Raw genomic sequence first — 22,369 nt, 5'->3', positions numbered from 1 at the left:
TGAGCGTCATGATCAGCACGGCAATGAATCACCGAAATCACGTGATCAAATTGAGGACAAAAAGTAATCAGCGTGGGCGATATAGGTCTACGGTGATCCCCATCGCATATAAGCCGAGAGTTTCCCCAGTGCTCCTCGCCTACGATCTACGAGATCAAGTGAAAGTGTATTCCGTGTTGCAGACAAGATGGTGGTCTACGCAAAAGTCTTCCTACTCGTTGGAATCTTGGCCGTCGGCATCAACTTCTTCCCATTGGGTGAGTTGCTATATACCAACATTTAACTGAGGAATGTTCCTTCATCTGATTCCTCGTCCTTTTGATAAGAAATCACCTTAAAAAATTGGTTAAAATTTTAAAATCTGTCAACTGCACATGCAACAACAAGTTTTGGATAATTCAAAAATTTATTTTTCAAATTGGAAACTTAGATGTGTTTCATGATTTATTGTCGAATTTCGCAACAAATCTAAATCAATATTATCCTCTCTAAACAGAACGAGGACTGACCGACGCAGCTCCCGTCAAAGAACCAGTCATTACCCCTGCTCACCATGAAGCTTTTGAAGGTAAGATTTTCCTTATCAAGTATATGGAATAATTAAATTATTTTCGTCCACCCGTGCTAAAAAGGATCTTGTGGTATTATTATTAAATGGTATATATAAATATAAATGTAATTCCCACACCTTATCAATGCTTGATGTAAAACATTCTCGATCTTTTCTTCAGGAAGAGCAGAAGGTATTATCGAAGAGGCAAGAGGGGTGGATGAAGATGATGAAGCAGACACAGCGAATAGTGCGGGCAACACTGATGACGAAACTAATCAACGTGGTGCCCGGAGCGCAGGTGATGCAGCAACAGATCAACGCGCACCAGCTCCATGGGGCGCTGCTGCCATTAGTAAACCGAAGCGCAAAGGAAAAGGAACTCAAATCAATGTTAGCAACTGAATTCATAATGGTCCATAAAGGCCCACTTTGTATCAATTTCTAATGATACCCGATTAAAAATCTAAAAAATGTAATTTCATTTTTTTATTTATAAATTTAGCTAACGGTCTACATCACCTTAAATGTCTGACCTGAAATCTGATTTCAAGAGCGAATTGAATGCCCTGCGGAAAACATAAGGTCCCTTTGAGGGTCTAAGCCAGACGAACATTACCTTCTTCACCATCTCACATATGTTTGCCATTTACCAATATCTTTCTTACAACTCATAAAGAAGAAAACCTAATCCCTCTAAACGTATCCTGACGAAACTTTTCAATGGAACGTATTAATATATTCATATATGCCTATCTCCATTTTTCGTTAAGTGTCTTCCATCAAACGTAATAGCCTCCCGTTACTTCCTTTCTAAGCACAAATCTTTTTCCTTCCATCCCAATATCTTACCATCATTGACACCATGGAATTGAGTAAATTTTACCCCATTTAAAAAAAAAGCTTTCTGAATGTGTCGGCATGTCTTTTCGGGATTGGTTTAAGCTTTCTTACACAAAGCTTTTACCACTTAAAATGCTTCCTTACAAACTATTTAATTCTATTATTCTTGAGAAACAACTAGGAAATTTTTTAACACATTTTTGAATCATTTCCACCAGCATTACGTTCATTGGTTTTCCAATTTAGTGACGTGAGGTCTCGCAGACCGCTAATAAAATTCGGTAGCAAAATTTCGGAAATAAATAATGAGAAGGCTTAATTTTAAGAGTATTATGTCCTTATTATACAAAGTTATGATGCTCACGAGGATTATAGATATTTTAAAATACAAATTTTGAAAATATTCACAATTTTTGAAACGCAGCGGTCTCTCAGACCGCACCCCACATAGCACAAAATATCTTCTAGATGTCTAGAAAATATCTAGAATGTCTTCCACTAATGTCTATAAAATATCATGTAATATATTCTAGATATCTTCTAGATATCAAAATGTCTGCTTTTCCGATATCTACAAGATATATTTGAGAAGATATTTTATAGTCATTAATATTTAAACTCCATCCATTGGGAAAATTCAGGGTAATTAAATGATTCGCTAACGATCCCAGGCATCAATGGAGGATTTATGGGGGCAAGGGGGCACGTACCCCCCCCCCCAGATAGTTTAAAACTAGGCAAGAATTTCAACACAGTTTATCATTATGATCGTTCTATTTTGTGTATTACAGAGCCTCAATCAGTAGAATAGCGAATGGGTGGGTCTTGGGGGTCCGGTTCCCCTCCCCCCAATCCACCCCCCAAATTTAAAAATTATTTTCCTTAATGAGACAAGAAATGTATTTTTAATTTAGGGGGGGAAGGGTCCGGATATTTCAGGGTACCTATGGCCTTCATATCTCATGTGATATGCCGAAAATCTTGAGAGAGCCCAGTTTTCTCTCATGCCTTTCAATCAGGTCCATTATTTATATTGACTTTCCATAATAAAATATTGATCACTAACCCTATGCCCCACGAATGATTGGAAATTATCGTTGATTCTGTATCTTGAAAAACAATAAAATGAGTGTAATAAACAACATTTAAAGCACATTCTGTATTAGTAAATGTTTTGGAAGTAATTAAGATAATAATTAACTAGTTTCTGGTTTTAACAAATGAAAAAACTTTATAGATTAATGATAATAATAACAACTCATCTCTCGTTTAACAAGATATACATAGATATTGCCCTTAAGTAGAGAGCGATCAGCGGGTCATGATTGACAACAGGGTAGTGATTGCCCCCTCGGTCGTGATTGTCTATGCGGTCGTGATTGTCTACGCTGTCGTGATTGCCTACTCGGTCGTGATTGCCGTCCACTTTCCACAATCATGACCGATTCAATCATGACCGATTCAATCATGACCTCTAGTTCATGACAGAGTCACTCAAATGAATGGTCACCGTGATTGGGATCAAAATAATGACCGACTAAGTCCATCATTAGTTGGAACTCATCGCGGTTTATCGGCTGTGGTGTATCAGCGGCGGGCGGCGATCGTATAAGCTAAGGCATACATTTAGTCTGGTTCTTTCCTTGTCCTTTTCCCTTTTCTTTTCCTTTACTAGACAAACACCTTACTCCCTATTCTCTTAAATTTAAGGATGGATTCTAAAGGCAAACATTTGCTAATATAGACTCGAGGTTTGGTAAAGGCGAGTCTAACCCGAATGAAGAATTACGTAGATAAGTTTGACGAGGGGTCAGATATCGTCAACTTAAGGCTTCGTATTGAGAGGATGCCTGATATCCATCAAGAATACAACGAGGTTCAACGCCAATTGGAATTGGGTGACGATGATGAGGATCATTTACAGGATAGAGAAAATTTTGAGGAAATGTACATGGAAGTATTCGCAAAAAATGACCTCTATTTCGGAAGAAGAGCAAGCAGACTCAAATCGTTCGGTCCAATCTTCGGATCACGGTGGAGGTAGTTCACGGTCAAGACAACTGAAGCTACCAAACATTAAGTTGCCTAATTTTAACGGAAATGCAACAGAATTTCGGCTTTTCCACGATAGCTTCACCAGTTTAGTGTTAAACAATGATGACTTGGATGATATTCAACGCTACTATTATTTACTGTCCTCTCTTAGTGGTGAGGCACATAAACTAATAGAGAACTTGCCCATCATTTCCGACAACTTCAAGGTAGCTTCGGATATCGTTTGTAAAAGGTATGATAATCCCAAACTTATCGCCGCAGCGCATATCAAGCGTCTCTTTTCACTGACAGCAGTGAGTAAGGACTAAGAAGTTGTTGACATGAGAGCATTGGTCAATCAGTTGGTTAGTAATTACAATGCATTGCAGGCGTTACAATTGGAAATTCCTCTGCATGAAATCCTTCTTTCACAACTTGTTCTTGAAAAACTCGACGAACCTACTCGAAAGGAATGGGAAATAAAAATGAATTCTCATCAATTCGCAAGCTTAAATGAATTGTTAGGATTTCTAGAAAATAAATGTCAGTCGTTGGAAGTGATGAAGGCCAATCAGAACGTGAAACATGCAGTAACAAGTTCCAAGCATCAGGAACACGATAAGCAATGGCGGACAAATGCAAGAAAAACGTATTTAGCTGCCAATGATCAGTGTTTATTCTGCAATCAATTGCATTCCCTTCATAAATGCACAGAATTTACCAAACGAGGTGTTCAACAGCGAAATGAATTTGTGAAGCAACATTCTCTTTGTTATAATTGCCTCCAACCTGGACATAGAATGAATAAGTGCAAGTCAGGTAATTATAGATATTGCGGCGGAAGGCACCACACTCTTCATCCTCAGTCATGGTTCAGTCACTGAGTGTGACGGACGTGCTCGACAGCTACCAGAGCAGCGAAGGGCGAGTCCCATAGGAATGGGCTCAGTTTATTTTACGCTGTGTCCGTGTGTTCCCTGAAGTGCTCTACCTATGTTGGGTTATTATTTATTCCTTCTAGTGGCAATTTATTTCTGTTGTGCATAAAGTATAACTCGTCAATTGGTCCAGTTACTCCAATTTACATCATGGCAGAGTGTGGCACTTGTCGTAAAGCCATTACAGGTCGCCAGCCTAAAATTGTTTGTCACGAATGCAAGAAGACCTTCCACGTTAATTGTGTAAACATCTCCAAGGATGACCTGGATTATATTAATGAAGAAAAGCAAATCTGGCGCTGTCAACCGTGCACTGCATTGCGACGACAGTCCATGTCAGCTGTGTCGACGGAATCATATGAGCTTTCTCAGGTCATTACTATGCTAGAGGAGGCCAAAAAAGACCGTGAAAGGATTGAAGCTGACCTTAACAAATCCTTTGAGTTTGTGCACCATAAGATTGACGATAACAAAAAATTACTAGAGGATCAGTATGCGAGAATTAATCAATACTTGGAAATTATTGACAGGTTAAGTGCAGAAAATACGATGCTAAAAAATCGTGTTTCCTTACTAGAAAGTCGTTTGGAGGACAACGAACAAAGTGCTCGTGCTAACGTCATTGAAATTTTTGGAATACCTCAAGAGACAAATGAAAATGTCCTTGACGTAGTACAAAAAGTTGGGGCTGCCCTTGACTTCCCTATATCAAGTGAGCTTATTGACTCATGTCATCGGATGGGGAATAGAGGTGACCCAAATAGAGTGCCGGGCATTGTGGTCAAATTTGTTCGCAAATTTGACAAAGAAGAACTAATGAGGAAGAGAAGGTTGAAGAGGAATTTTTCAACCCGCCATATGGGTTTGAAGCTCGACGCACCTGTTTACATTAATGACAGCTTATCACCAGGAAGGAAGAAACTCTTTGCGACAGCGCGTGAGTACAAAAAGACAAATGGCTATAAATACCTATGGATACGCAATGGAAAAATTTTACTGCGTAAAAATGATAATGATCCTGTGTTACGTATTAATTCTTCTGATGATTTATTGTAATTATATTGCCACGAAATCAGTTTTCGTTGACCAGAACTCAGATTTCTGTTCTTTATGTTCATTGTCTTACTATTGTCAAGGTTTGATTTATACTTTGATGGGTTATAATTTTGTTTGCCCGCTTCTTGCCCGCAGTCTGTTCTTCTTTGATTTAATCATAAAGTACAGGATGTTCAAGGGCGCACATGTTACATTCAGTAGTAAATCCTCATTTTATGTTAAATATGCTTGATTCCAGTGTTGGCTATGCATTCAATGATTTTTTAGTAAAACATGATAATGAATTCATTGTTGTGCATCAAAATATAAGAAGTCTTCGGGCCAATTTCGACAGTTTTACAATCGAACTTCAAAATTTGGATGTCAAACCACACGTGATAATACTTTCCGAAATTTGGGTAGGTGACAGTGAAGTAAATGCTTTCTACCTCCCGGGATATATATCTATTGCTTCATGCAATAATTCCTACAGAGCTGGTGGAGTGATAATCTACATCATGGAAAATATTTCTCATTGTTCTAATAAATGGACTCATTTCACGAGTGCTGATGTTGCTTCTCTTACTATTGATATTGATCCAAAAACGAAATTGACTTTAGTTGCTGTTTATAGACTGTTTGCCCAGCGTGTGCCAATATTTTTAGAAGAGCTGAAGATCTTATTAGATAGATCGACGGAAAAGAATTTATTAATCATCGGTGATATGAACTTATGCATTTTACAGCAGGCAGGATTGGCATATGATTATTTAATTTTAATGGCTAGTCATGGGATGGAACAAATGATAAACACTCCAACTAGAATAACTTCTGATAGTGAATCTTGTATTGATCATATTTTTGCTCGATCAAGAGATAATTTCCCTATGCACTGCGACGCGTTTGATCTGGGACTTACTGACCATCACTTAACAATTTGTTCCATGGAAATAAACCTTAAACTTTTTTCGAGTAAACACGAAACAATCACATCTAAAATCGACTTTAACACTCTCAATAGTCTACTGCAAGACACAGATTGGTCTGCCGTATACCGTCAAAACGATGCTTCATTAGCTTACGAGATATTTCTTCATCAACTCACTTTTCATATTAATACTTCCACTGTAAAATATAAACTAAAAAATAATCATAGGAAAATCAAACCGTGGATAACTAATGATCTTTGTGCACATATTTCGAAAAGAAATTTCTTATATAAAAAAATGAAGAAACAACAGTATAATGATACATTGGTGCATTACTACAAATCCTATAAAACGAGATTAGATGCTGATATTCGCAAAAAGAAAGAAAATTATTTCTTGCGCACTTTTGAAGCCAATCGTAACAATATAGCCAAACAATGGAGAGTCGTGGATGATATTATATGTGCAAAATCGTCGAGAAATAATGTTGAAAATATCAAATCCTTGGAAAATGGTGAACTTATAACGAATTCGCAAGGTATTGCCAATGAGTTTAGAAAATTTTTCAATCAGATCATAGAGCAAAATACGGCCCGTATCAATGCAGTCAATTATACTCTTCCTCCTGATTATAATAGTTGGTTTCCAAGAAACTGCTCTCAGCACTCTATCTTCTTTGCTCCGACATCTATTGAAGAGGTGCAGAATATAATCAAAAGTTTAAATTCCAATAAGTCTAAGGGGTTAGATAACATTTCCACCAATACTGTCAAGGCTATTAACGAAAACGTGGCACCCATCTTAACTTATATTGTCAATTTAAGCCTGCAGCAGGGCGTGTTTCCTGATATACTAAAATGCGCACTTATTGTACCAATTTTTAAAAATGGAGATCGAAAGGATATTAAGCAGTATCGTCCTATTTCTCTTCTTCCGGTTTTTTCTAAAATTCTGGAAAAAATAGTTAAATCTAGGTTATTAAGTTTTTTACAAAAAAATAATTATTTCAGTAAAGCGCAATTCGGTTTTCTGAAAAGCAAATCTGCTGAGGACGCCCTATTGGAATTCTGCTCTGATCTATATGAGAGCATAAACAGAAATAATAAGACTGGTGGTTTATTTATTGATATAACAAAAGCCTTTGACTCTGGTAATCACGAGATATTGCTATCAAGATTGTCGGAGGCTGGAATTAGAGGTGTTGCAAACGATTGGTTCAAGAGTTACCTGTTGGGAAGGTCGCAAAGGGTAATAATTAACGATTGTACTAGTGAGGAGGTGTCCTTCACATGTGGTGTCCCTCAAGGTTCCGTCTTGGGACCAATTTTGTTTTTAATTTATGTCAATAATTTTTGCAACGGGGCATTTCATGGAAAACTTACTTCTTTTGCCGATGACACGGCATTATGTTATTCGTCATTTAATGTCTCCGATGTTGTATCACAAATGCAAAATGATTTGAATAGAATTAATTATTGGTTCTTGTGTAATAATTTTGTTCTGAGTGTAAAATCAAAGTTTATGTTGTTTGGCTTGAAAAGTATACTGGTGCCATCAGATGACGTTTTCTATAGATGTTCTCATTGCTTGACTTCAAAAGGTAGAGCTTGTAACAATTGCATAAAAATTGATCATGTAAATCATATAAAGTACCTCGGTTTAATATTAGATAACCATTATAACTGGAAAATGCACATCAACAAATTGAAATCTGAGCTGATTATTTCCTTGAGAAAATTTTATCTTCTCACGTATAAATGCCCAGTATCCATTTTGAGGACGGTGTATTTTCCTCTGGTAAATTCAAGAATTCAATATGGAATATCATGTTGGGGAGGCACATATCACTCTAATGTTAAACCAATTAAAATTATTCATAATAAAATCCTAAGGGTGATCTTAAGAACCTCCAGGAATGAATCATCCTTCCCACTGTATGTAAGGTTAAAAATCCTCCCAGTTAGACATTTGTTTGTATATAAAACATTAAGAATTTTTTACAATTGTGGTGGACATAAAAATAAACCTTGTCCCTGCACAAAAACTTTAAGATTCCACGAAATTACTTCCATTCCTAAACCAAAAATTGAAGCCTATAAAAATTTCTTTAATTATTTAGCACCAAAATTGTATGTAAATCTCTGGCAAAAATTACAAGGTTGTAATAGCGAATCTGAATTTGTAAAAAAACTGAGAGACTGGTTGTTTTGTCATAAAAATATTGAATTTTTATTTGAGACAATTAAATAATCTGTTCTTTTAATTGCTTAAACTTATTTTGTTACTAAATTCATTATAATTTCATTTCATGTTAATTTTCCTATTACTGTATTCTAATCGTATTTTGTATGTTTTCAAGATTGTTTACATGCACATGGACAAATGTTTCTATGAAGGACTCATAGAAGAGCCACTTTTGTTTAAAGGTTATTATAAAATGTACTGCCGAGCATTGCCTTATTTCTATGTAATGGCAACCCCTAATCAAGACTTATCTTAAGGGGTGTCTAATTTCACTGTTAATGTATGCATATGTTGTAATATTTTGGGGCAGTGAAATAAATATCTTTATCTTATCTTATCTTATCTTCTACACGAGATAGAAGGCAGCAAGGTCGTGTCAAGACAGAAACCTTTTTCCACCAATGGATCACCTCATCATTCACAAAATGATTTGAAAGAGGACGCCAATGGAGTACAAACGAGCAATTCTCATTGTTCTTTGAAGAGAACGTCAGAAACTCAAGTACTTTTATCCACTGCTATGGTCAAGGTACGCGACAGCAGCGGAAAATTCCACACCTGTAGAGCACTGCTAGATTCGTGCTCTCAGTCTCACTTTGTGACAGAATCACTGGTGCAGCGTTTAAATTTGAGGAAAACGAGAAAAAACACACCAATTGAAGGTATCAACACGCAAAAATCTCAAGTGAAACACTGTGTTACTCTACAGATCCAGTCTAGAATTAGTTCATACAAAATCACAGTTGAGTGCTTGGTTCTACCAAAAATATCAGGAGACATACCTTCAACGTACTTGAATACAGCAAATTGGAATCTTCCAAGGGAACTTCCTCTTTCAGACCCTGCGTTCAATGAACCGGGAAAAAAATATTTGCTGATAGGAGCTGATATTTTCTTTCACATTCTCAAACCTGAGCGGCAGATAAGACCAGGACCTTATCCTGTCATGCAAAATACGGAGTTGGTATGGATTCTAGCTGGACGTTTTCATCCTCAGGAGGAGGCAGTGTCACCTTTTCTTCCTAAAAAGGCATTCTTTCTTGCAAATGCGCTTAGTCTTGATGATCAGTTAAAACGATTGTGGGAGATGGAGAACTTTACACAGCCTCCATGATCAAAGGAAGATGTAGAATGCGAGAAGCATTTTTGTCAACAACACGACCAGAGATGACACTGGACGATATGTGGTCCGGCTACCCTTCAAGGAAAATCCTGAATGCTTGGGAGACTCACTGGAAATGGCGACAGTGAGACTTCATCATCTGGAAGGACGTATTGACAGAAATCCTAATCTACGTGCAGACTATGGAGGATTTTTAGCCGAATACTTGGACACATGAGGGTCACTAGCCACTTGGACACATGAAGGTCATTCAAGGTTCTCTTGCAGCAACTTTGGTTAAAGGGAATAGACTGGGACGAAGAACTACCGGACGAAATGCTACAGCAATGGCAACATTGGTACACTCAACTTCAGAAAATTGACGAAATCTTTATTGATAGGCCAGCAGTTGTAAAGGGAAGCCTTAGGGATCTTTAAATTCACGGTTTTTCAGATGCTTCCGAGAAGGCATATGGTGCTTGCATCTATATTCGATCAACCAATGAAAGGGGCCAGACAAGAGTTAAACCAGTGGCGGCTCGTGAGTCAAATGCTGGGGGGGGGCGCACTCCACTGGGGGGTCATAATGTTTTAATATTTCGCGTATTTTATTAAGTTTTTACGGCAATCTAGGAATAAAATTTTGTGATGCCATATGTTCCGTTTTTTTCAACAAAAATACGTAGTTTTCCTAAGAAAGCTTGATTAATAAATACTAAATGCAGTAGACTCTCGGTCATACGGATCGGCTTAGTCCGGACTCTCGATTATACTGATCAATGATCTTGAAGAATAGAAATATATTTGCTGCGATATTTTGCAAATACAAACGAAAATACGTAACTTTAGGTTTTAGCGCCTACATTCTTCGTGCGGATATGCCCGCAATACACTTATGTAGTTCGCTTTGCAATCATAATGCGTTATTTGTCAAATCTATACAACATTTGCAATGATTCAGGTAGCAATGACACTTGTAACACCTGAGGAGGGAGGGGAGTGTCACTGACTTCCACTGGGCAACAAACACTACTAGAATGCGCGCGCTTTGCTATTGCAGATGTAAACTTTGATTGCGGTGTTCGCGTTGCTTCTTGAATTCAGTATGATTTAAAATTAATAATTAAGCATTTCTCACACATTTTTAACAAAATCTGAAATACTCACATGCCTTTAGTTATATTGCAGAAGTCCATCCTTCTTTCCTTTTGTCCAGCAAAGTGATCAATTACACGTTCGTTGAAATCAGCGCCGGACAACAATTTCTTTCCGATTGAACACATGGCAAGGGCGCTAGTCTATAAATAAACAAGGGACGACACAAAATGGGCCGACGAAAAATACGACCAAAAAGAACAAGGTGCCTGGACACAGAATTGGGGACAATTTTTCCCTATATTTCCCTAAAACATAAACGAGCACTGTTGATTAATTCAAAATTGTCTTCTTGAATGTACACACAGCACTAAGAAACTTCTTAATAGGCAATTACGCACAGTTAACTCCTCGAAAATGATGTCTGAACTCATTTCACTCCGTTCTTTCCGAGAGCCTTGCCTGGTCTTGCCGTTACATTAAGGACGACTCAAGGGAGATAGAAGTCTTGGTCCACAAATGCTGATTCAGCTGAGGGACGAATTTATGTTCAGCAAAGGCATTCAAGTAAACAAAAACGTCACGGACCAACGCCTTGAGTCTAAGATTCATATGTGGTAAACACACGAAACGCCAACGGGTTGCACTTGGAATAACCATGTCTTCGAAATCATTGCCATGATATAATAGAATATAAATTCTAGATCGTAAAAGACTCTGAACCACAGATAGGAGCTGTAAGGATCTCCGCACTGATATGAACTCTTCGAAGACACTTAAATCAGACCCAAGTGACATTTTCCGTCAGACAGCTACCGCTCTGCCGCTGAGGAATTAGGTGAACATGAACTAATAGAACAAGGACAGCTAGAAAAATGATGAACCTACACACAGAAGGTGAATTGTACGCGGAACTTCTTGACATTCATTGAATGACTCTATTTAAAGTCACGCTTACGAGTTAGATCATGTTTAATCCTTCACACTATCACGCACGCACCTATTTCTTAAATTATAAATCAGTGGGGAATGTTAACTGATTTTTCCTAATACTGCAGGTCTGTTGATAAATTTATCTGAAAAATAGGTACCGCATTTCTAATCATCGGGAAGATATGAATACATTGTTAAGGCCTAAATATTATAATATTAGTTTCCCCAAGGTTCTTGAAATTCGTAATCATATCAGAACTGTGGCAAATACTCGAAAATAGTTTTCCTACGTCAATACGGCCTTTAACTAGTTGGATTTTATGTGTTCCGGAAATCAAACACCAAAAAACGCTAGCATAATGGGATAATTTATTTTCTGTAGCAATACCTACCAGTAATTAAAAATAAAATCGTATAACTACACCCAGTACAGTGACTATTCTGATCCCGTACGTCCCTTATCTGTGGCAGCACCAAGTAGACGCCAGATTATACGCCCGCCGGCCTGCGCAGCGATGTCAACTCACACGTCGCTCTGTGCATTCTCGGACGACGTCCCAAGACTTCCATAAGACATAAGGTTAGACGCGTCATAGCACCAGCAGCCCCCACCACTACCACTCTCCATATAACTGCATGGGGATGGATTGGGACGTTCTGGCCAGCGCCCCACAGCTACAAATACGAACTTCTCGCGCTATTTCTTTTCGTGTTTTTCCAACACTTTCGATGTATGTGACTGAAAAAACACTGACTAATTAGATGTATAATTATAAAATAATGGATATTTATTTTTTTTACTTTTTCAAATATTTGGGAGGGGCGACGTCCGAGAGTCCTTATGGGCAAACCGCCACTGAGTTAAACTACTTTGTGCTAAGTCAATAGTGGCTCCAGTGAAACGGGTCTCGCTTCCACGGCTTGAATTGTGCGTGCGTTTCGAATAGACGTGCTAACACTAAAGCTGCGCAGCTTTAGTGTTAGCACGTCTATTCGAAAAGGTGACTACTGCAGTTAGCCACATTAAATTCAAGACATTTTTGTGGACTGATTCTACGGTGACATTAGCATGGATAGCAGCGTCACCAAGTAAATGGAAAACATTTGTAGCAAATATAGTGGCAGAGATACAAGAAAAAACGTCAGACGCGCAATGGTGTCACGTTTCATCTGAAGATAATCCTGCAGATTTGATTACCAGGGGATTAAATGCAGATAACCTTACCCATAATAGAACATGGTGGAACGGACCTTCCTGGATTCGCAGAATGCCCTCTACATGGCCGAACTCAGGTAAACAAGTAATGACAGAAGAAATTCCAGAACAGAAAGGGGAAAGAAAAACCTTCGTAAGCTTGAAGGTTCAAACGTCTAGTATCATAGAAAGGTTTTCTAGTCTGAGAAAATTGCAACGAGTGATGGCGTATTGTCTACGCTTCAAAGGGAATTCCAGAACTACCCGTGTAAGAAGACAAATCGGTGAATTAACTCAGGAAGAAATGGAGAAATCACTTCAGCTCTTGATCAAGATGGCGCAGTACAGTGAATTCTGTCAGGAGATACACGACCTGAAAGACAATGGGGCAGTTAGTTGTAAGAGCAATTTAAAATCCCTGAATCCAATCTGTTATGCGGATGGACTTCTACGGGTAGGAGGCCGATTGCAGAATTCCGACCATCCTTTTCAACAGAAGCATCCTGCTATTTTACCACAACGACATCATTTGGCCAAACTCATAATCCAAGAGGAACACAAGCGACTTCTTCATGCGAGAGGTCAATTTTTACTGAATTCACTGAGAGAGAGATTTTGGATTCCCAATGGAAGGAATCTGATTAGAATGATAGTCCGTCGCTGTTTGCCTTGTAGCAAGTTAAGGGCTCAAGCAACGACACAGTCAATGGGACAGCTTCCGAGCTACCGAGTAAATCCCTCAACACCTTTTAGAAACAAAGGGATTGACTATGCAGGACCTTTTTTCATAAGGTAAGGTTCACCACGATCCAGAATAAGAGTTAAATGCTATACAGCAGTGTTCATATGTCTTGCCACGCGTGCTATACATTTGGAGGTAGTTAGTGACATGACAGCTCAAGCATTTCTTGCAGCCTTTAAGAGATTCATTTCTCGTCGAGGGTGGTGCCAAAAAATCTACAGCGACAATGGGACTACATTCGTGGGGGCCGACAAGGAGTTGCGAAGCTTACGTGAGACCGTGAGTACAGTTCAAAAACATGATTCTCTGACTGAGTTTTCAATTAGAGAAGGGATACGCTGGCACTTCATTCCACCCCGATCTCCTCACTTTGGCGGAATATGGGAGGCTCGTGTTAAGTCCTTCAAGTATCATTAGAGAAGAGTCATGGGAATGGCGTGCTTGAGCTTTTAAGAATTCACCACTCTTGTTACCCATATTGAAGGGTGTCTCAATTCAAGGCCTTTAGTTGCTCTTTCCAACGATTCAAACGATCCCTCTGCATTAACTCCCGGCCATTTTCTCATTGGCCAACCCATTACTTCTATCCCAGAACCAGATCTAATTGACATAAGATTTGGCTTGCTTTCTAGATGGCAGCAGTTGTAGCGGCAGTTGCAGCAGTTCTGGAAGAAGTGGTCGAATGACTATTTGATTACTCTGCAGCAAAGGAACAAGTGGTCCATGGTCATAAATAACCTTAATCCGGGTGAATTAGTAGTTTTAAAGGAAGACAACACATCTCCTTTGTCCTGGAACCTAGGTGTAATTGAACAAGTTCATCCTGGTGTCGACGGACTTGTGCGTGTGGTAACAGTACGGACCAAACACGGAACATATAAGAGGCCCATTAATAAGATTTGTCTTTTGCCTTTAAATGAAACTGACGATTAATTACATTTATTTCATAATTATTTTTTATTCTAATCACATTTTATTTCGTGTTATTAAAAAATGGGCCCTATATCCATTTTTTGGCGGGCGGTATGTTCCGACTCAGGACGTTTGTGGCACTGATGTAGCGTGAGATAGTGCTGGGAGGCAGTCACGCCTGAACGATGGCAAGGAGAGGTTGAGCAGATTCCATGGTCCCTCATTAGTGACTCAGTTTCAAATGTATTCTATGTTCGTGGAATCCTGCGATGTGAATTGCGGCGAAGTAAAATTATAGTGATACAGTCCACTATCTTTCATTACCGCATCAAATATTTTTTGGTCCTTCGGGCCGGATTCTACAAACGAAGATTTACTCTAAGGGCGTGTTGCTACGAGCGAGCTAGGCCATTTCTACGCAGCTCCGAGAGTACAACCTTGGCGGACAACGCGCGTTCTCGGCGGCGCTAATCTCCACGCTATCTCCCAGTCGGCGCTATATCTATCATTATCTCCTTGTCGGCGTCTCTACACTCAATACCAGGAGGGCGAGCATCTGCTGTTGGAACTCATCGCGAATTGTGAATTGCAGCGAAGTAAAATTATAGTGATACAGTCCACTATCTTTCATTACCGCATCAAAAAATATCTAGAAAATATCTTCTCAAAGATATCTTGTAGATATCGGAAAAGCGGACTTTCAGATATCTACGAAATATCTAGAAGATATCTAGATGATATTACAAGGTATTTTCTAGACATTAGCAGAAGACATTCTAGATATTTTCTAGACGTCTAGAAGATATTTTGTGCTATGTGGGGTGCGGTCTGAGAGACCGCTGCGTTTCTAAAATTGTTAATATTTTCGAAATTTGTATTTTAAAATATCTATAATCCTCGTGATCGTCATAATTTTGTATAATAAGGACATATTATCCCTTAAATTTAGCGTTCTCATTATTTATTTCCGAAATTTTGCAACCGAATTTGGTTAGCGGTTTTTGAGACCTCACGTCACTAAATTGGAAAACCAATGAACGTAATGTCGGTAGGAATGATTCAAAAATTTGTTAAAAAATTTCCTAGTTGTTTCTCAAGAATAATAGACTAAATAGTTTGTAAAGAAGCATTTCAAAAGGTATCACGTGTGTGATTATATGCTTAATTTAAAAAGGTACGATAATAATAACAACTCAAGTTTTTTTGATAAAAGTCTTTTGATCCTGTTTCAAATAACAGTTTTTACTAGGAAATTGGTTCGTATTGGGAATGCATTATATTAACACGTTCACTGCGGCGTGCGACACTGTGTCGCGTGGCAAGTTTGTTTTTGCCGGCGGGCGTCGACAGTGCATCGCTGTTGACTCCTTTACTTTTTTAGTGCCCGTATTGGTTTCGCTTGAAGCGAATTTCTCTCCGATGCATTCTCAGCCCTCAGAAAGGTCGGCAGATAGTTCCGGTGGTTTCCGCCGTGAGTTTAGAGTTTTTTGTTGCTGGCCAAGATACTCAATTTGTAAGGTGGGTTCATTGGCCCCTGAATTTTTTTTTCGGAATTTGTTACCGCATACATTTCCATTACAAGCTTTACAAGCTTCAGCTTCAGCTAAGCAAAAAAATGGCTTTGCAACGTTTAATGAACTTTTGTTTTACTGCGGTTTCCCGGATGAGTTGGATGAAGTGACAATTGTGTTAAGAAAGCTGATGTCGTGGCATTATGGGAATTACGACTTAGAGAAGCTTACAAAAGGCTTAAGAATATACTACATATAATATATTCTATCCAAGGTAAAGTAGGGTCTTTTAATGGTATTCCATAAAGAAATTATCTTCAATCACGCAAAGCAAAAGCTTTGTGTTAGAAAGCCTATACCTAGCCCAAAAAGACATCCCGACACATTCCAATAGCTTTCTTTTTAAAGGGGTAAAATTAACTTGCATCCGTGGTGTCAATGATATTGAGGTATTGAGATGGAAGGAAATAGATTTGAGCTAAGAAAGGAAGTAACGGGAGGCTATGACGTATGATGGAAGAGACTTAACTAAAAATGGAGATAGGCATATACGAATATATTAATACGTTCCATTGGAAAGTTTCGTCAGGATACGTTTAGAGGGATTAGGTTTTTTTCTTTATGAGTCGTAAGAATGATATTGGTAAATGGCAAAGCTATGTGAGATGGTGAAAGAAGGTTATGTTCATCTGGCATAGACCCTCAAAGGGACCTTATGTTTTCCGCAGGGCTTTCAATTCGCTCTTGAAATCAGAATTCAGGTCGGACAGTCAAGGTGATGTAGACCGTTAGCTAAATTTATAAATAAATAAATGAAATTACATTTTTTTAGATTTTTAATCGGGTATCATTAGAAATTGATACAAAGTGGGCCTTTATTGACCATTATGAATTCAGTTGCTAACATTGATTTGAGTTCCCCTTTTGTTGCCCTTCTTTTTAAGAGTGGCAGCAGCGCCCCATGGAGCTGGTGGGCGTTGATCTGTTTCCCTATCACCTGCGCTCCGGGCACCACGTTGATTAGTTTCGTCATCAGTGTTGCCTGCACCATTCGCTGTGTCTGCTTCATCATCTTCATCCACCCCTCTTGCCTCTTCCATAATACCTTCTGCTATCCCTGAAGAAAAGATCGAGAATGTTTTACATCAAGCATTGATAAGGTGTGGGAATTACATTTATATTTATATATACCATTTAATATTTATACCACAAGATCCCTTTTAGCACGGTTGGACGATAATAATTTAATTATTCCATATCGGTGATACGGAAAACCTTACCTTCAAAAGCTTTATGGTGAGCAGGGGTAATGACTGGATCTTTGACGGGAGCGGCGTCGGTCAGTCCTCGTTCTGTTTAGATAGGATAATATTGATTTAGATTTATTGCGAAATTTGACAATAAATAAAGAAACAAATTAAAGTGTCCTATTTGAAAAATAAATTTTTTATTCGTCCAAAACTGGTTGTTGCATGTGCAGTTGACGGATTTTAAAATTTTAACCAATTTTTTAAGGTGATTTCTTATCAAAAGGAAGAGGAATCAGATGGAGGAACATTCCGCAGTGAAATATTGATATAAAGCAACTCACCCAATGGGAAGAAGTTGATGCCGATCGCCAAGATTCCAAAGAGGAGGAAGACTTTTGCGTTCACCACCATCTTGTCTGCTACACGGAATACACTTTCACTTGATCTCGTAGATCGAAGGCGAGGAGCACTGTGAATGCTCTCGGCTTATATGCGATGGGGATCACCGTAGACCTATATCGCCCACGCTGATGACTTTTTGTCCTCAATTTGATCACGTGATTTAGGTGATTCATTGCCGTGCTGATCATGACGCTCATTTCCGCTAGTTATTTTGCTGCCGTTGAATGAATAAATGGATATATCACGCCAATGATTCACCGAAATCACGTGATCACATTGAGGGCAAATAGTCATCCGCGTGGGCGATATAGGTCTACGGTGATCCTCATCGCATATAAGCCGAGAGGATTCACAGTGCTCCTTGCCTTCGATATTCGAGATCAAGGGAAAGTGTATTCCGTGTAGCAGACAAGATGGTGGTCAACGCAAAAGTCTTCCTTGTCGTTGGAATCTTGGCGATCGGCATCAACTTCTTCCCATTGGGTGAGTTGCTTTATATCAACATTTCACTGCGGAATGTTCCTCCATCTGATTCCTCGTCCTTTTGATAAGAAATCACCTTAAAAAATTGGTTAAAATTTTAAAATCTGTCAACTGCACATGCAACAACCAGTTTTGGACTATTAAAAAATTTATTTTTCAAATTGGAAACATTAATTTGTTTCTTGATTTATTGTCGAATTTCGCAACAAATCTAAATCAATATTATCCTCTCTAAACAGAACGAGGACTGACCGACGCCGCTCCCGTCAAAGATCCAGCCATTATTACACCTGCTCACCATAATGCTTTTGAAGGTAAGATTTTCCTTATCAAGTATATGGAATAATTAAATTATTATCGTCCACCCGTACTAAAAGGGATCTTGTGGTATTAATATTAAATGGTATATATATAAATATAAATGTAATTCCCACACCTTATCAATGCTTGATGTAAAACATTCTCGATCTTTTCTTCAGGGATAGCAGAAGGTATAATGGAAGAGGCAAGAGGGGTGGATGAAGATGATGAAGCAGACACAGCGAATGGTGCAGGCAACACTGATGACGAAACTAATCAACGTGGTGCCCGGAGCGCAGGTGATATAGAAACAGATCAACGCGCACCAGCTCCATGGCTCACTCCTGACACTCTTAAAGAGAAGGGCAAGGGAAAAGGAACTATAATCAATGTTCGCAACTGAATTCATAATGGTCAATAAAGGCCCACTTTGTATCAATTTCTAATGATACCCGATTAAAAATCTAAAAAATGTAATTTTCTTTTTTATTTATAAATTTAGCTAACTGTCTACATCACCTTAACTGTCTGACCTGAACTTTCTTCATTTCAAGAGCGAATTGAACGCCCTGCGGAAAACATAAGGTCCCTTTGAGGGTCTATGCCAGATGAACATAACCTTCTTTCACCATCTCACATATGTTTGCCATTTACCAATATCATTTTTACGACTTCTAAAGAAATAAACCTAATCCCTCTAAACGTATCCTGACGAAACTTTCCAATGGAACGTTTTAATATATATTCGTATATGCCTATCTCCATTTTTCGTTGAGTCTCTTCCATCATACGTCATAGCCTCCCGTTACTTCCTTTCCAAGCTCAAATATATTTCCCTCCTTGCCAATTTTCTTACTATCATTGACACCAAGGACGTAAGTTTATTTTATACCCATTATTCCATGTTCGAGTGAATCGCTTCTTTCAATTTCTGCCTCTGACTAGGATCATCATTTTAAATGCCCAGCACCGAATCTCTTTTTGATCTCTCCTATTTTTTCTAATCCTCAATGCTTTCCCTTTTAACAAAAATGCTACCGGAATGTGTCGGCATGTCTTTTAGGGCTAGGTTTATGCTTCCACGCACACATCTTTTGCTTTGCGTGATTGAATAAAATTTTTTAAGGATTACCCTCAAAAGACCCTACTTTACCTTAAATATATTGACGATCAATTCCTTCTCTTAGTCTCACGACGTCCGTACTTAATAAAAGGAAAGCTACAAAGGAAAGGTTCGCGATTCGTAATAAAAGTGTAAAGAAAGAAGCGTAAATAAAGCGTTATTTGTAAATTGCTTGAGCATTTGCTTTTTATGTGTAGAAGGCTGGTGTCCTTACACCCCCAGCCACACGCGTGACATGTCATCAATTAGATACGATCGGTCACTAGACATCATCATCTGGTGGCACGTCATCACCTAGTGACAATGATCACTAGATGACGACGCTCTACGTCGAAACCTAGGGCCTAGAGTATTAATTTATTTGGGATTTAAAGTTTTCTTTTGCATTTCAATACCTTTTTTAACCGTTAGATTTCGTGTAATTATATTGAACTTTCCCAGTCCCTTTATCGCTCTCTCTATTTCTCGCGCTCTCTGCCTATGGACCCAATAATATCTCCGATCTCCGATTCTCGCTTCTTCTCCTCCACTGCCTCTCTCTTCATCCCATCATCCAATCCGCCTCTCCTCTGCCGCACTCCACACAGCCATCCTCCCTAATCCTCTTATCCCACCAAACGGTCAGTGTCCGTCCTACCATCATCTCCCCTTCCTCCCATAAGCATTCCCACGCCCTCTATCGTAGCAGCATCCACCTATCGCGCGTCCCTTTCTTTCCCTGATCCACCTTCTAACATCCTCCTGGGCAGTTCATCGATCAAAGGGTGCCAGTGTTACCGATTGATTCGCAGCGTATCAAGCTGGTACCATCGGATATCGAGCGTGAGACAGTGTGTGAGAATTTGAATTTGCCCGCATTAAGTGTATTATGTAGTTCTAAGTTGTTGGTGCTACATGCCTTTAGGGATCAGCGCCACTGAGGCATTGCGTATTTTTTTGTACATTCTTCTGCATCGTGCTCGAGTCAGACACCTACTGCCTGGCCGAGTGCGAACATGCGGAGCAACTAGAGAGAATAAAACCAGCTGCCGGAGAATTTCTTTGCTTATTCCGTTTTACATGGAACATTTTTGGTCCTTCTGGCCGGATAAGCTGGTGCTAATTACTGACAGACGAACTGGACTGAAATTTGTCAACCTTTTGCTGAATGAACGATAAGTTACTTTTTCTTTTTTCTGTGAATTCTTGCTTGGTGTCTGATTGCTGACTTTTCGTGCTAATTTCTCTACTGAGGAACGCTTGTGCTATAAAGCTTGTGATTTCAATCACTTTCTGAACAAAATTACGGGCTACTTCTCTAGAACACGGACCACGTGTGCTTCGAGACGCGACAGTCAAACGCTCCTGCTAATGCCCCACTTAACTGTTGCCCCTCATGCTGCTCGGCGTAAAACTGAATGTGTTGCTTCGCATGGCGAATTCTCTTAAGAACGTGCTTATGTTCTCTTTGCTTGCTCTAATATCGCTTCATGATTTTCATATTTGCTTATAATGACTTAATTCGTCATTCTCTATCGTGTGTGTTAAACTGCTTACGGAATCAAGGGCCGCTAAAGTCACGATGGAGTCCTTTAAATTCCAGCAGGAAAAACTTCTTCGTAAAATTACGAATTCTTTCACGAACTTTAAGAAGGAAGGAAGAGCCAAAATGACTCGGGGTGCGTGTGAAGTACGCTTAGAACAATTAGACGGGTGGTGGAGTCAACTAACGCGTGACCACAGTTCAATGATTAGGTCAAAAGAAGTTGACTTCGAGGATATTTATTTTAAAAACGATTTTTTTGAAGTGGCTGAAGAAAGTTATGTCTCTCAGAGGGGAGAATTTAAGGAGTACTTAAACTGCTTAACGAGGGACGAATTTTCGAATACAAGAGAGAGTGCTTCAAATGTGATCCCCGGGGAAATTAATTGTAATGCTCAGCTAACTAACTTACCTCGTTTGAACTTGCCAAAATTTTCTGGTGTGTTCTGCGATTGGCTGCCGTTTAAGGAAATTTTTGATTCCTTGGTAGTGGGAGAAAAGGCCATCGCCGACGTAGCTAAAATGCACTATCTACGAAGCTGTGTAATCGGGGATGCTGCAAATTATATTTCTTCAATTCCAGTAACTGGGAACAATTTTCACTTAGCCTGGGAAACCCTTATGAACGCATACGAGAACAAGCGTCGTCAAGTCAATGCGCACATCGACAGTTTGTTTTCTGTGACGGCTGCTAAAAGTGAAAATTCCGCAGAGTTGAGACGAATTTTGACATCAACTCTAAACTGTGTGCGACCATTGAATAATTTACGACAAGCAGCTGAGCAAAGGGACGACCTGTTAGTCTACCTTACCGTTAGCAAGTTGTATCCACCAACTCGTAAGGAGTGGGAGAACCATCTGGGGAATTCAACCATGCCAAGAGAGCCTGCAACGTTAGATACTCTTGTCAAATTTTTAGAAAGTGCGATAATCAGCTCCGAAGCATTTGAGAGCGGGACTCATGGGACTTGTAAATCTACCAAATACAGTCCGAACAGTGCAAAAAACAAAAATTATTCTGACTAAATATTCGAGAGTATTTCACATGGGCTACGATTCCAAAAAGACCGAAGACAAATGTGCTTTGTGTAATCGATCACATTTCATAATGTTTTGCGACCAATTTAGAGAAAAGACTCCACAGCAACGACAAGAGATAGTGAAATCAAAGCGCCTTTGTTTGAATTGTCTCTCGCGTCATTCAATAAAGTGTTGTCAGTCCAACA

The 22,369-nt window shown here is 39.1% G+C and overlaps 3 protein-coding genes across 5 annotated transcripts in view; 1 reads left to right on the top strand and 2 right to left on the bottom strand.

The window, feature by feature from the left end:
* Window positions 1-22,369, bottom strand: part of LOC124164884 — an 889,966-nt gene that overhangs the window by 432,788 nt on the left and 434,809 nt on the right. The gene's annotated exons all lie outside the window — the stretch shown is intronic.
* Window positions 129-18,975, top strand: LOC124164892. Of its 3 annotated transcripts, none has more exons than XM_046542118.1 (3): window positions 129-257; window positions 497-568; window positions 732-1,029. In XM_046542118.1, the coding sequence occupies exons 1-3, from the start codon at window positions 188-190 to the stop codon at window positions 953-955; spliced, it is 366 nt and encodes a 121-aa protein (XP_046398074.1). In that variant the 5' UTR covers window positions 129-187; the 3' UTR covers window positions 956-1,029. The 3 variants fall into 3 exon arrangements, with proteins under 3 accessions (XP_046398074.1, XP_046398073.1, XP_046398072.1); XM_046542117.1 differs by lacking the exons at window positions 497-568; window positions 732-1,029 and adding exons at window positions 18,438-18,512; window positions 18,678-18,975 and having other exon boundaries at window positions 130-257; XM_046542116.1 differs by lacking the exons at window positions 129-257; window positions 497-568; window positions 732-1,029 and adding exons at window positions 18,070-18,198; window positions 18,438-18,512; window positions 18,678-18,975.
* On the bottom strand, window positions 16,882-17,789 carry LOC124164896. Its single transcript, XM_046542121.1, has 3 exons — window positions 17,655-17,789; window positions 17,344-17,415; window positions 16,882-17,180 (listed from the first exon to the last, which is right to left on the bottom strand). The coding sequence occupies exons 1-3, from the start codon at window positions 17,722-17,724 to the stop codon at window positions 16,957-16,959; spliced, it is 366 nt and encodes a 121-aa protein (XP_046398077.1). The 5' UTR covers window positions 17,725-17,789; the 3' UTR covers window positions 16,882-16,956.

Source organism: Ischnura elegans, chromosome 9 (genome assembly GCF_921293095.1).
Source record: "Ischnura elegans chromosome 9, ioIscEleg1.1, whole genome shotgun sequence".
Lineage (NCBI taxonomy): Eukaryota > Metazoa > Arthropoda > Insecta > Odonata > Coenagrionidae > Ischnura > Ischnura elegans.
The sequence above is the reverse complement of the archived record's forward strand: the minus strand, read 5'-3'. Positions and strand labels throughout refer to the sequence as shown.

Bases quoted from the DNA above. Each gene is read 5' to 3' on its own strand.
- LOC124164892 (XM_046542117.1), top strand. From the start codon at position 188: ATGGTGGTCTACGCAAAAGTCTTCCTACTCGTTGGAATCTTGGCCGTC. The intron at 258-18,437 runs GTGAGTTGCTAT...CTCTCTAAACAG, and splicing joins CATCAACTTCTTCCCATTGG to AACGAGGACTGACCGACGCC. The intron at 18,513-18,677 runs GTAAGATTTTCC...TCTTTTCTTCAG, and splicing joins TCACCATAATGCTTTTGAAG to GGATAGCAGAAGGTATAATG.
- LOC124164896 (XM_046542121.1), bottom strand. From the start codon at position 17,724: ATGGTGGTGAACGCAAAAGTCTTCCTCCTCTTTGGAATCTTGGCGATC. The intron at 17,416-17,654 runs GTGAGTTGCTTT...CTATCTAAACAG, and splicing joins CATCAACTTCTTCCCATTGG to AACGAGGACTGACCGACGCC. The intron at 17,181-17,343 runs GTAAGGTTTTCC...TCTTTTCTTCAG, and splicing joins TCACCATAAAGCTTTTGAAG to GGATAGCAGAAGGTATTATG.